Source organism: Cyrtonyx montezumae, unplaced genomic scaffold (assembly GCF_038088225.1).
Source record: "Cyrtonyx montezumae isolate F1298 unplaced genomic scaffold, pur_monq_1.0 scaffold_7, whole genome shotgun sequence".
Lineage (NCBI taxonomy): Eukaryota > Metazoa > Chordata > Aves > Galliformes > Odontophoridae > Cyrtonyx > Cyrtonyx montezumae.
The window spans coordinates 26,160,036-26,173,711 of record NW_027072078.1 but is presented as its reverse complement, the minus strand read 5'-3'; the positions used below and the strand labels follow the sequence as shown (position 1 = coordinate 26,173,711).

Here is a 13,676-nt window from a genome sequence, read left to right as displayed (position 1 = left end):
GCTCACAAACTGAGATCAGGCAGAACGTTCCCATTGGGAAGGAATAAACCAATTCCACCACAAGCCCATCACGTTCCTGCCTGCCTTTGTCCCAGAGCTGTCATCCCATCAGCCGTTCTCTGACCCCTGTGCAGCATCCACACAGACACCACACTGAAGGATGTGGGCAGCTTAAATGCAAGTTGCAATTTGTAAAATAAGCAATGATTTCATGTGTTTATTTAGTCTCTCTTTTTTTTTTTTTCTCCCACATCCAGCTTTTCCCAGCACCTCTCCAGACTCTTTCTAAGAAGATTGTACAGTCCAGGACCAATAGCACCTTAGTCGGAGTCTTTGCCATTATCCTGGTTTTCCTGTCTGCCTTTGTCAACATGGTACGTGCATGGATTCCCTCAGCCCACTCAGTTCTTTATGGTGTTCTTATTGGTGCTCTGCAGCATCGTGACCCTTACAACCACTGGCTTTAATGTAATCCTGCCTATTGCTCACAGCATCCAAGGTCAGTCCCCTTTTGCTTTTCAGGCACAGAAAGGAAATGGGAGGCAGACAGCTGCATGCTGATGGCTTTCTGTGTGCCTAGCACTCCCTTATGCCCGTGTTCTTCCCTGATTCTGTAAATGCTTCTGCTGTAAGTCCACACAGCCTGACATGCATCCCAGCACCAAGGACCAGCGCGAGGCCCTTGCGTCATTTAACTCCCACAGCAGTGAGTGGGACTGCAGTGCCACGTGGGCTTGGTGCTGGCTGTCTGCACAGTGCCAAATCTTGCTCCGAGTGTAGTAGTCGCTTACCAGGGGCTCTAAAGGCTTTGCTTTAAGTTGTGCTTTTTGGACTGGGCTGGTTTTGCTTCGCATGCAGCCACCTTTGCTGATTTCAGGCTCAGAGGGAGAATGGTTGTTCTGTGGGACAGGTGGTAGGATCTCATTTGCACGGATAGCTCTAAGGCTGAACGTATTTTAAAGGAACCACTTCAATATTCTATCCCCTACATACTTCCACTTCAATTTTTAAGAAAGAAAGAAAACTAGAGATGGCCCTGGGACTTGGGAGTAGCACTTCTTATGGCTCTCTGCTCTCACTTACAGCTGAGGCAGTGCAGGCAGTAAGACACATCCTGGTGATTGAATTTTGTGCACCACTTAATTCCTTTGCTGGAACCATTTTCAAGGGGTTCTTTAATTGTTGCAAACTATTGACTTCTTTCTTCCTTGTCTGGGCCTTTCAGTTTAATACCATTTTTTCCTTCAGTTCATGTGCAGCACTGTGGATCTTGCCAGCTGCATGGCTGCAGAATACAACATCACTCCTGACCGGGTGGACATATGCCTTATCAGCAACCTGACTTCCAACTACAGCCTGGGCACATTGCAGGGATTCTGTGACAGTCCTTTGCCCAACTGCAACTTTCCAGAGGTACTGCTTGAAGTAAATGGGTTGCAGAGTTTGATCTGAGAAGGGGGGGGGGGGGTAAAACTGTGTGATAAAAATCCCAGTGATTCAGAGGAAAGGAAGTTACCCCTGGGTGATCTTACAGGGCCAACAAAGACTTGAGGTCTGATGTTGTTGTTGGGAGTCCACATTCACATTTAAGTTCCCTCGGGGCTGAATAGTTGCTAAGCTTTTATGAATGTTTCTAATGGCAAAAAGCAAATACCTTTTACACAGTGATAGAATACTTTTCCAGGAAGGTCACCTTTCTATGAGTTTTGAGGTCACAACCTTTGTGCTTGTTGTCTACTAGAGATGGAAAAGGAAGGGGAAAAGATCTTCCAGGGATTTGGGATTTTATGTCGTGGTGATCTGGGTTTATGGGGCTCTTTCAGATTTATGGCTGATCTATAGCCATACAGATGTCCAAGATGCTACTGGTGTTCCTGGTGTCCTATTGAACTGGTTTCCATTTAACCTAATGGAAATATTGTCACAGTCTGATTCAGTGAGGTTTTTTTTTCACACTACCATGACATTGACTTTCAACCCTACAAAGGCTCCCGGTGTGTCCCCAGAAAGACCCAGTAGCAAAATTTGGCACGATGGAGAACTGGAAACAGCACCCATCAGAAAGGGGTGAGGAGTGATGAAGGATCAGGGCAGGGATGTTTCTAAGCAGTGGGGAGCAGCCGTTGTGCACGCAGAGGATGCTGTCACCACCTTGAGCCTCTGCTGTTCAGTGGGCTAAAGAGGGAGGAGACCCTCCCCTGTGCTCTGCAGGGTGGATGTTGGATCCACTGCCACTGTTGCCTGTTGCTCCCAGTGTGTTTTCAGGAGGGTGTGGGATCCTACCCCTCAGCCTCAGGGAACATCCATACATTTTCTAGAAACTGAGGAGGCAATTAACAAGCTGTATAAGTGATTTTCCCAAATTGAATATATCAGCAATGTCCTATTAATAAATGAGCTCAGAATATAAGCATATTTATTCTTCAAGTTGGGCTTGCTTTTAAGTATTTTCAAAAAGGATGGATTGTCTCAGACCTCTGATGCAGTCTGATACGCTCTGTCTGGACAGGTTGGAAGCTTAAAGCCTCACAGATTTGATACTTGGAAGGTGATGAGATGGATAACACGCCTCCCTTTTGGTTTTACATCTTTATTAACTTTCCCAGGAGCCATACACTGAGCTCACAACCTGCAGCCACATTTGAAAGTAGCTGTCAGAATGGCAGCAGTTCGTACCTGGTGGCTGCTACAGCCAGGTGTGGCAGAGGGCTCTGCTCCCACACAGACACACGTGTTGTTCCTGCAACATCTGGCAGAAAAAGTGATCATGGTGTTGGTAGGAGTGTGTCCAGGCTGTATCTTGCCAGGGGGTTCAGTCTGTCACATCAACTGGGTAATACTTTTCCAATTGGCCTCAAGTGAATGTCTGAGTCGTGGCAGTGTGAATTCTTAATGCCCTTGGTCTCATGTAACGTGCAAAGGCTTGACTTCGAGACTAGAAATCTACTATAAAACAGGAGTATTCCAGCGTAACTGGGTGTTGATTTCTGCTAATTTAGCAACCGTGTCCTGGGTGAGCCTGCACCACAGCTTTTGGGTCTGTATCTGTAAGCCCTGTGCCTCTGGAGTGTAAAACAAATCATGTCCAAAGAAGAACAGTGTATTTGTCTTCGGTTCAGATTTAACATTCAAATCCCTTGCAGTGTTGGAGGATCCCAGAAGCAGAACCTGGTTTACGTGTTCATTCAGCTCAGCCACATGACTCCCAATCCCTTTCTTATCCCTCTGTTTAGTTTCCTCTGTTTTCAAATTTGATTTATCCTGCTGACATTCATTTCTCTTCTGGTTTTTTTTTCCCCTTTTTGTCTTTATACAGTACTTTACCTACAGTGTCTTATTGAGTCTCCTGGCCTGCTCTGTGTTCCTTCAGATCAGCTGTATTGGGAAACTGATCCTTATGTTAATCATTGAATTCATATATGTTCTCATTGTGGAAGTGCCAGGGGTGAACCTTTTTGACAATGCAGACCTCCTGGTTACAGCTAACACATAGTAAGTGCCTTTCACTTCTGAAATCTTCACCTAATTTCTTTCAGCCAGTGATTTCAGTGTAGCATTAGGTGGATGGGAGGGCCACAGCCACAGGGCAAGCAAGGGAAGTGCATGGTAGCAGGGCAGGCATGGCTGTAAATCGTAGGCACTCCACCTCTTCAGAGTTGGGAATTGCAGTTCCCTTTAAGAACTTTTAAATCTGGAATTTGACTAATGAACTGCCTATTAATAACAAAATATAACCGCAGTCAGAGTGGATCTGTGTTACTTTCCTTCCAGAAACGGGGAGCTGCTATTAGTCATTCTCACTTCTGCTGATAATACACTCTCAATACAGAAATGTCTTTTCTCAAAACGAAAAACATCTCCAGCAAATGCGAGGTGGCTGAGGGCTGTGATAATGAACCGCTGTGATATTGGGACGTGTGGTGTGTCACCGCCAGGTTGGGGTGGCATCGTGTGGTGTCTGACATCTGGTCTCCTCACAGCTGCTCTTGGCCACGTGTTTGCATCACCGTGGTCTCACTACGCCTACCATGTGAGGGACGTAGACTGGCTGGGAATAGCCAGGTGCCTTTTTGCGTACAGAAGGTAGTTTGTCTTCAGCAGATCACACATTAATCATGGCTGCCCCTCTCCTGAAGGTCGCGTCAGGGAGGTGATTGAGACACATTCATAAACTCGCCCTCCTCCACAGCTTTGGAGTTGCACTGTTTTGTTAACTACTTGTTTTGATTACTTCCCCTTGTGGGCAACAGTTGTGCTCGAGTGTGGGTAGAACATGAAGTCACAGCTTAAATCACAGCAAAGCATGTCTGCATAGGCACTGAGAAGCTCTTTAACAGTGAGAATCTGCTAAGGACAGAGGTAACTCTGGAGGGAAATGTTAACATTTCCAATGCTGATGATTTAAAGGACAGTTTAGGTGAAACTTTGGTTAAGGATTATAGCTGTGATTGCTCCAGTCTTGGGACAGGAGGGCAACTGAGACTATGCCTGTGGTCCTGTGTTGGTTTGTATGTTAAAAAGTAGCTTGTGTAATTCCTTAGCATTCATTAAACCCTGTAAGCTGTCCTTCACATCAGTATTCCATGAGTTTTACTATTCCTGTGTAGCCCTTAATAATTAATGGAAGTATGACTTTTACATCCATCGGCAGTAATCGCTTAAATTATTTTGTTAATTCCAACAAATAAAATGACATAGGGAACCTCTTGGAGCTGTCCGTAAGGGTATGGGGAGAAGGAGGCTTCCCCTCCTTCTTGCAGGTGGTGAGCAGTCCAACAATGGGAGCTACTCTGCATTTTCTAACAGGATTAGAGAAACAAAAGCATTTTCTATCCCAAATATCATTTCATTCTTCTAAGTCAAGCACTAAGTGAAATTAGAGCACTTAGAAGTATAATTTACGTCATTCCACAATCAGAATGTCAGTAATAACGTGGGGAAGGTTAGCAGGTTTTCCCAGAAATAACTTTCTGTGCTGCTGTATTCTCTCTCATTAAATTGCATTTGTTTTGTCCTGAGAGCTCCAAGGACAGCTGTTTGGTGCCCCAAAGCCTTTTGTGCATTCGGGGAGTGGGAGCACAGTGTGTGATGCATGGTTCAGAGATGGACCTTATTGTCCAGCAGCTAGTAAAAAAAAACAAAACCCAAGACCTAATGCTACTTTAATTGGATGCCCATTGTAGCTCCATAATTACTGTCTGCTCTGCAGCCATTATTGGGCTCTGACTAATTAGAAGTGTTGCAGATGTCGCTTCACACTTCTGTGTACAAACCAACCAGCATGCAAGCAACTGGCAAGCTGTCTGTAGCACGCTGGGATTCGCTCGTCCTGACTGCAGTGACACACCAGCACGGTGACACATGGAGTACAACCACATGCACGGAGCTACTGCTTGTTGTTTTACCTTTCCCCTATACAGATTAAAATAATGCATTGGATTTAAAGATGCAGTGGGCCAATGTGAGCTTGTTTGCTGCATTCCATAGTCTGCCTTACTGCTGAGGATTTTAGAGCAAGTGTAATGCCTGCAGTGAGCTGCAGCCCCAGCCTGGTCATAAGACTGAGAGGTAATGAGGGCAGCCAGTCATCCCTGATCAGGCTGTGATTTAGGGGAGCTGGGGAACTGTGCTGCGTGCAGCAAGCATCTCCAGCTGCAGCTGGATCCATCCTGCAGTGTGGGAGTCGCTGGCCCAGGGCTGGGTCTGCAGCCAGACACAACCTGGGCTGCACTGCGTGGTCAGTGCTGGAGCTGGACGAGGGAAAGCATCTGTGCAAGGCAGCACGGGTTGTAGAATCCATGTCAGAAGGAATTCCATGCTCAGAGCTGCAGAAAATATCTTGGAACAAACAAGGTTAGAGAGTAGCTCTGCTTTAATTTTTTAATGTTATGCCCAGTTAGGCTCCCTCGGTGCTTTCAGTTCTGAAGCTGCAGACTGACACACCTGGACAAATGTGAGATTCTCAGGTAGAGCTGTATCCCATTAGTAGCCTGCAAAGCTCTAAGTGCATTAGCATCACTACAGGCAGGACGAGCAAATCCAGTGCTCGCTCTCCATATAAACAGTATTTTAAAAGATACATTTACTGGTTCTCAGCCACCTAATATTCCACCCACACTTGAGAAGAAACCAGCAGCATTAAGCAGCCAATCAGCCAGGAACTCAGCCAGCTGCTTCCTACCAGAAAGCTCTTCTCCATCCTTTCCCTGTAAGAAAAGCTCCCCCTCCATCTTCAGCAGCGCTGCTTCATAGGAGCCCTGCAAAGAGCATGCCAAGAGCAGTGAGCAGTAACAGCCGTCTGCAGAAGGGTTTTCTTGGTGCTGCCACGTGCAGTACATGCAGCTGAGTACAGCCCAGGAGATGAGCACCTTGCAGAAGTGAGTAGTGATAGGGATAAAGGGGTCAGGCCTGTCTCCATGTCAGAATGTGTGGGGAAGAAGGAAGCTGTCTCTCACGAGGTGTTCACCCAAAGCTTCTTTAAGTCGATTTTTAATGCCTGACCTAATGAAGCAGTGACAGCTGCACAAGCGTTTGCTAAATATCCCACACTGACATTAAAATCCCAAACGATTCTGTGACTCTGAAGGCTCTGTAGATATTTTAACTGCATTAACCATGTGCCACAACCACTCCGGATCTCGGAGCGTAGCTCAGACAACGGCCTTTTTTGTCCCCTCATCTTTTTGTTGTTGGCTGCTCTAAAAGGGCTACAGCCCCACTCAGCGTTAGCAGTGCCACACTGCAGAGGTTCTGTTGCATTATGTGCAGAGGGCCGGGTGCTAGAGGCAGCAAACCACTCCACTAACCATCTCTGTGTGTTGTTGTTTTTTTTTCCAGCATGTCAGCAAATTCAACGTTACCATGGTGAGTACCTTTGGCATTATGTTTTAATGGGTTTTGTCAGTAGGCATTTTCTGTTCCCGAGTTGCAGTATCAGCACATTGACTTCTCAGCAGTGCCTGGTACTTGTACATGCACTGCTGTGCCCTGGGGCAATGCAGTACTGTGCCTCTTGCATCAGCTGAGGTAGAAGGGCAGTACTCAGTGCATTTGGGGCATTTTGTAAGTGCAATCTGAAGAGCTGTCAGTGTTTTGGCTTTGCCAAGCATAGCAGTGGCTGAGCACGTATGGCTGCTCTCTTAGAAATGACTTTTAGGTTGATGTTCACCCTTGCTAGGAAGATGGATTGCATTTCTAATTTCAAAGTCCTAGTTTAGAAACCAGCAGCCATAGTTCGAAGTCCTGAGCTTTTTTGCAGGTATTGCTTTCCTTTGACCAATGTGGGCTCCAAGGGGAAATGCCCTTTCTCCAGAGCTTGGTTAGGCCCAAAGTGAGAACTGGAGAGTGTGGCTGAGCTGTGTTCCTCCACACTGAGAATAACCTGGCAGTCCTGCTCTTTGTTGGCCGCAGCTCTCCAGCGATGACACGAGTCGCACTGAAGATCGTCACCCCTGTCATCATTACGGTCTTTGTCCTGGCGCTGTACTTGCACGCCCAGCAGGTGGAATCCACTGCAAGGCTTGACTTCCTCTGGAAACTCCAGGTTAGAGGGTGTTGCTGTGCTGGAGGAATGCCAGCCTTGTAAATGCACTTGGGGTGGTCTCTGCTGTAAAACATCATAGATGTGAAGGTCTAGCTTAACAGACTGGGGCACCTGAGCATGTCACTGTTGCACTGACTCGAGGTAATGCAAGTCTGCAAAAGACAAGAGCTCCTGCATCCTTCCAGAATGCTGCAGCTGAACAGTAGCCTCAAACCCACATCTGTTAGAGCAAAAGCAAGGCAGCCCCTTCTCCTCATGGTCCCCTTTGCCCAGATGTTCTCCTTCTGCCACCACAGCCAAGGGCTTTACAGACTGGTGAAAAATCCTCCTCAGCCTGCCAGTCCGACCTGTTTCATGGGCTCCATTGTAACTGTATGTTAGGACCATCACAGTACCCCATAAACCTTGTGGAAAGGGAGGGACTCAGCTAGGCAAAAAGCCCTGTGGCTTTTAGAGACACGTGCACACACAGTCTTCCACTGCAAAGCAGGGACTCCTGCATCGTTCTGCCTCTGCCCTCCTTTGCCGTCACCCCCTTTCTTCTATTTCTGTCCTCCCTGCCAGCTCGTGCTCAGCTTTTTTCTTTCCATCAGAGCACTTGCCAAAAGATAAGCGTGTCACTCTCGCCCTCCTAAATAGGCCACTGAAGAGAAAGAAGAAATGGAGGAGCTGCAGGCCTATAACAGACGCCTCCTCCACAACATTTTGCCGAAGGATGTGGCAGCCCATTTCTTGGCTCAGGAGCGGCGGAATGATGAACTGTACTACCAGTCCTGCGAGTGCGTGGCTGTCATGTTCGCCTCCATAAGCAACTTCTCCGAGTTTTACGTGGAACTGGAGGCCAACAATGAGGGGGTGGAGTGTCTGAGGCTGCTCAATGAGATCATTGCCGATTTTGATGAAGTAAGTCACAGAAAATTCGTGTTGCTAAAAAAAAACAACTGAATTGATGAGTTCATTTATTTGGGCTTTGTGGAACTTGTGAAGGAAGGTGGCTTATTGAATCCTTGTGTTATGTTTCATTTCTCCTCGCTCCAGAAGTCTTCAATTGTTTTGCTTTCAGATGAAAACCCCTTTCCTTCCCTCGTCCATCCTCAGAACGACTAATCCCCTTTCCTTCTGTAATTTGAGTAATGGAGGCTCTGTCCGAGGGAGGCCCTTGTCCCAAGGGAGGACACTGGGCAAGGACATTGCCAGCATGCATGCAATTTGACAAGCTCATTCAGTTCCCTTGCAATTCTCTCATGTAACAGATAATAAGCGAAGACCAATTTCGGCAGCTGGAGAAGATCAAAACCATTGGCAGTACATATATGGCTGCGTCGGGCCTCAATGACTCCACTTACGACAAGGAAGGGAAGACACATATCAAAGCTCTGGCTGACTTTGCCATGAGGTTAATGGACCAAATGAAATACATTAATGAACACTCGTTCAACAACTTCCAGATGAAGATAGGTAATGTCACTGTGTTTATGGGATTAAGTGTCGGTAGTTGTCATTCTGAGCTTGGGATCTTACAGAGGGAAAACAACACAGACATTACCTTAGCTGTGCGGGGATGTTGATTGTTCTGTACCCAGTGACAGGAAAGTAACAGTCTGCCTGCTTTGGCCTCTGTGAAATGTCAGAGCAGTGCAGCTAAGGCTGAGATGTTATTACCAAAGCTCCCTGGAGAACCAGGAGCGATTGAGCAGCAGACCTCTGTGCACAGAATCTCTTATCACAGCATGGTCACACACAGTGGTTCTGCTTGGGCTCATTTCACCTGCCATGTACTCTCCTGCCCACACTCCCAGTGGTGCCAAGCTCCAACATTCAACAGCTGGTACTGGACATCGGAATAGAAAAAGACAGGAAAGGAAATTCAGAACTGAGGATGTCAAGGGTGGAGTTTATTCGGGATGCTTTAGGGCTGCTGCAGTGCCCAGCTCACAGCTGGCCAGCATTGCAGTGACTGTGTGCTGGTGTCCAGTTAGTGGATGGCAGAGAACCCTCATCCCTTTGTGTGACACTGAAAAATAGCTGTGGATCGAGCAGCTGATCAAAGAAGCCAACTCTTCTTTAAAATTCCTTTCTCTGCAGTTGGCCGGTTTTGTGTCGGCGTAAAACCCAACTAGAACTGATAACTTCATCGCTTTCTTGTTGCCTGAAAAATAATTTGCCTCAAGATTCGTACGTGATGCATTTCTCCCTCACTTCTAGGCCTCAATATTGGTCCTGTGGTAGCTGGGGTGATAGGGGCACGTAAGCCCCAGTATGACATATGGGGAAACACGGTGAATGTAGCCAGCCGGATGGACAGCACAGGGGTGCCCGACAGGATCCAGGTAAGGCACCCACTGGAAAGCTTAATTATACTGCCTGCCTCATTTAAGGCTTTTGAAACTTCATCAGAATTGGGATTTTGGTTTTGTTTTATTCGTTTCTGTCATATATTTACTTGCACAGTGCTGGGAGAAAAGCAAACGGGAATGCCAGCGGTAGCATCAAGTTATGCCTTTTAATTTTGGCCAATGTGACAACCTTGCAAACACTTGCAGAACACCCACCCGTGCTAGTGGCTGTGCTGTGAGTCCTTTCACAAGGACTCGTGTCACAGATGTATTTCTGTCTGTCACTTCTCTGCTCACAGTACCATTCATGTTGAGGCTAGCAAGGAGCCAGGCCTCACTGGGATGGGAATAACAACCTGAGGAGTGAGGGCAGATAACATGGTTAATGGAAACCTGTAATCAAACGTCTCCTCGGCACTCGGGCAGTGACCTTCCCAGTGATTCATTTCACTGTCCTGCTTTTGCTGAGCTGAGGCCCACACTTATTTCATGTCGTTCCTTTGGGAAATACTGAAGAGATGTAAAAAGGAATTAGAGTAACCGATGGGAAATCCGAGAGGGAAAGCCACGCTGTCTCTTTTCCAACTAAGCTGTCAGATAACTGGATCAGTATTTATCCAACACCCTTTCAAGTGTCCCACAACAGTCCCTCAAACAATTTTCATTCGAGTTAAGCAAAGCAGCACAGCAACATTACAGCAAAAGGAAGGCAGGCATGGAAATATTTGAAACTACCTGGAGAGGGATGAGAAAATGCCAAGTAAGAAAGGGTTTGCCATCAAGAAGATAGGAATGAATTTGCTGCTGTTTTTACGGTGCTTGTTTGATAATGAAGTTAATGTTCATGTGATGAGTTAATGTTTATGTGATGTCCACGTCATGGGACTGTTGCTGGGGCTAAAAGCCTCAAGTGCTCTGAGTTAGATTTCAAAACCTCGAGGTGAGGTGAGTTAAGGTGTCTGATAGGATTTTGCAAATGACACTTTGAGCCCGAAGCTGGGAACTGAGAGCACTGAAATACCTAAAAGTTATGTCTTGGAGAACATGGCTCTCTCCAGCTCGTGTACCTGTCCGGCTTCTGCAGTTGCTCAGTTCTAAAGGCTGTGTTTGTTCTGCAACTTTTGATAAGCTCTCAGTGGCTGATGGGAAATGAGCTCAAAAACAAAGCGATCCTACTTTAACGTTACGTGCTGTGTGACGGGCGTTAACTCTCGTTTATTCTGCAGGTAACCACAGACATGTACCAGGTTTTAGCAGCCAACAACTATCAGCTGGAATACCGAGGGGTCATTAAGGTCAAAGGCAAAGGAGAAATGACCACCTACTTCCTAAATGAAGGGCCTCCAATTAGTTAGCACCAACTGCAGCACCGCTCCAAGGTGGAAGCCCTGCATTACAGAAGATTGTGAATCGGAGAAGAATCACTTGTCAGCAGCGAATCTAAAACGCACTGCGGTTGAAATTTCACACAGTGACTCTAGAGCTGGTATCAGCAAACTCTTTGGCCACCTGTCCCGAAAGGCAATGGAGAGAAACCACCTGGGATTTGCTCCTGGCTGAGCACTAAACCGACCAAAGATGTGTACTACAGCATTCACTGATAAGACGTGGAGTTGTCACAAAGGCTGCTACCGCAGGATGATCTAAGAAGCTATTTAAGTATTTATTGACTCAACACAACATTTACTTGGTTGAAGGAATGTATGATTCACTACAAAGCATTATTTTGGAATGGATTTGCACTCCCATACCGTTTCCATCCCATACTGCCAGCTATTTGAAGTGTACCACTGTGCTTTTTATTAGCTGTTTTGAATGGGCTTTCAGAATTGACACCCACTGTTGCAAACACACAGAAAGGCCTTTTAGAATGGCTTCCTCAATGTCTTAGTGTGAGAAGACGTTTTAGCCCTGGCCTTCTTTTCTCCCTTCTTTTACACAGCTCAAGGACTGCTCTTCTGAGCAGGGCTGGCACCTCTACCAACAGGGAAGATCGAGCTCAAGAAAGAAGGTTCTACAAACATATTTATTAAAAAGTCTTCTGTGCTCATCCTTGGTATCTATCAGTTTACATGGGAAAGACTAGATGTAAACAAGAGACACTTCGTGGGAGAGAACTCCTCCCCTCAAATTTGTTGTGTTTTTTTTTTTTTTGTATTTTTTATTTTGTAATATTGAAAACATGGAGATCTAACAAATACCAAATTCTATATTTTGTAAATTATATATAAATTAGAAGGCAGGCTGTCCACACCAAGGTGTGGTGGGAGGTGTATATAACCTGTTAGACTTTCGTGTAATTTTTTGTGCATAATACTCTGAACACAGACTTGGCAGTTTTCAGATCATCACTATACACCCAAACAACACCAGGGCTCAATCAGATGCATTTTAAAAGGAAAATCCAGAAAAATCTGCAATCTCAAAGAAGAAGGAAAAAAAATCCAACAAGGTACAATAGTTCAATGCAGCACTCACACAGAGGGTGGCATCTTAACAAATGGAAACAGGACTGACTTATGAGCTTTAGCTAATGAGACAGTATCTATCAAAGCATGTTAAAAAGCTCTGAGCAAATCTTCTAATTAACTGTAGCAGGAGCTCTTACGAGAAAAAAAATATCTGAACTTCTGTTTGAAAAAAAAGCATTTTTCAGAGATGGATTAATAGAATCCTGATGATATGAGAATCGTCTGATATTGTAACTGCCATTTGACATTACAAGAACTATGTACTGCAGCATAGAGTTGACTTTCCTGTAGTAAGCACTTACTTAAACTGTCACATATTTTCCATTTTCAGGAGTTATTTAGCTGATCTTCAAAAAGAGGCTTTGATGGCAAACGCGTGTATGAGATGAGTGACCTTAAATACAGTGCCATTGATATTGTGTCGGACATCTTTATCACTAGTGGGGGTTTATGAATAGTTCACTGTTACCATTTATGTACCTTTTCTAGCTATGAAAGAAAAATCCCTTGCTATTTTATTAAAAAAAAAAAAGAAAAGAATTTTAAAAAGTTCTATTTTTTATATTCTATGAGGGGTGAGTTTTGATATTGAATTTGGCTAGCGCTAAAAGTGGCTCCAATCTTTTGACATTTAATAAAGTTCTTTTCCACTCTTCTCAGGGCAGAATTATTGTAGTACTAACAAACAGCTTAATGGTTGCACTGTGGTGGTAATTTATTTTTTCCTACTTGACAACAAGAATAAGTAAAAATCCATGGGTTTTTCTTAATTAAGTCGCCATATTGCTAAGCATAACCCTAGCATTAAGCCATTTAAGTGTGAGCTTAAATGGCATTGCCCCTTTCCTTCCCCCCCCCCTTCCACTAGGAAACATCTCTGAAAAGTATAGTATATTGACTTCTGTAAAACTGCCAAGTCTGCCCTTGTACTATACTTTTGCTCCTTGACATCCCTCACGGTTCGCAGAATCCTTAAGTTGCATCACGCCATTACACGTTTCTTTCCCCCCCTCAGCTCTGCACCCCCTTGATTCCTTCACTGAGCTCCATTACCTCTGTACCATACGCTCATTTTTAGGTTTGCTTTCTGCTTTACGAACGTCTGCAGTCTTCTTAACTTTCAATTCATCTTACGAGGTCGTGTTGTCAATGAAATTTCAAGTCCCCAGTATCTCTAGCTGTGATTGTTGACAGTGTGTCATGATCATTTCAAGGGGTATTCACACACTCTTTACTTTGGATCTTGCAAAAATGGATACAGTTATGATTTCCCATGGAAATTGAAATCTATTTAAGTAATTTAACTATATTAAACACTGTTTCACT

The 13,676-nt window shown here is 45.2% G+C and overlaps 1 protein-coding gene across 1 annotated transcript in view; it reads left to right on the top strand.

The window, feature by feature from the left end:
* Positions 1-13,676, top strand: part of ADCY5 (adenylate cyclase 5) — a 192,309-nt gene extending 178,633 nt beyond the window's left edge. Inside the window, exons 13-21 of the mRNA XM_065751180.1 lie at positions 258-374; positions 1,249-1,413; positions 3,317-3,492; positions 6,838-6,864; positions 7,411-7,543; positions 8,183-8,446; positions 8,797-9,001; positions 9,749-9,873; positions 11,106-13,676. Coding sequence (XP_065607252.1) covers positions 258-374; positions 1,249-1,413; positions 3,317-3,492; positions 6,838-6,864; positions 7,411-7,543; positions 8,183-8,446; positions 8,797-9,001; positions 9,749-9,873; positions 11,106-11,234 — 1,341 coding nt within the window. The 3' untranslated portion in view covers positions 11,235-13,676. The remainder of the gene's footprint in view (positions 1-257; positions 375-1,248; positions 1,414-3,316; positions 3,493-6,837; positions 6,865-7,410; positions 7,544-8,182; positions 8,447-8,796; positions 9,002-9,748; positions 9,874-11,105) is intronic.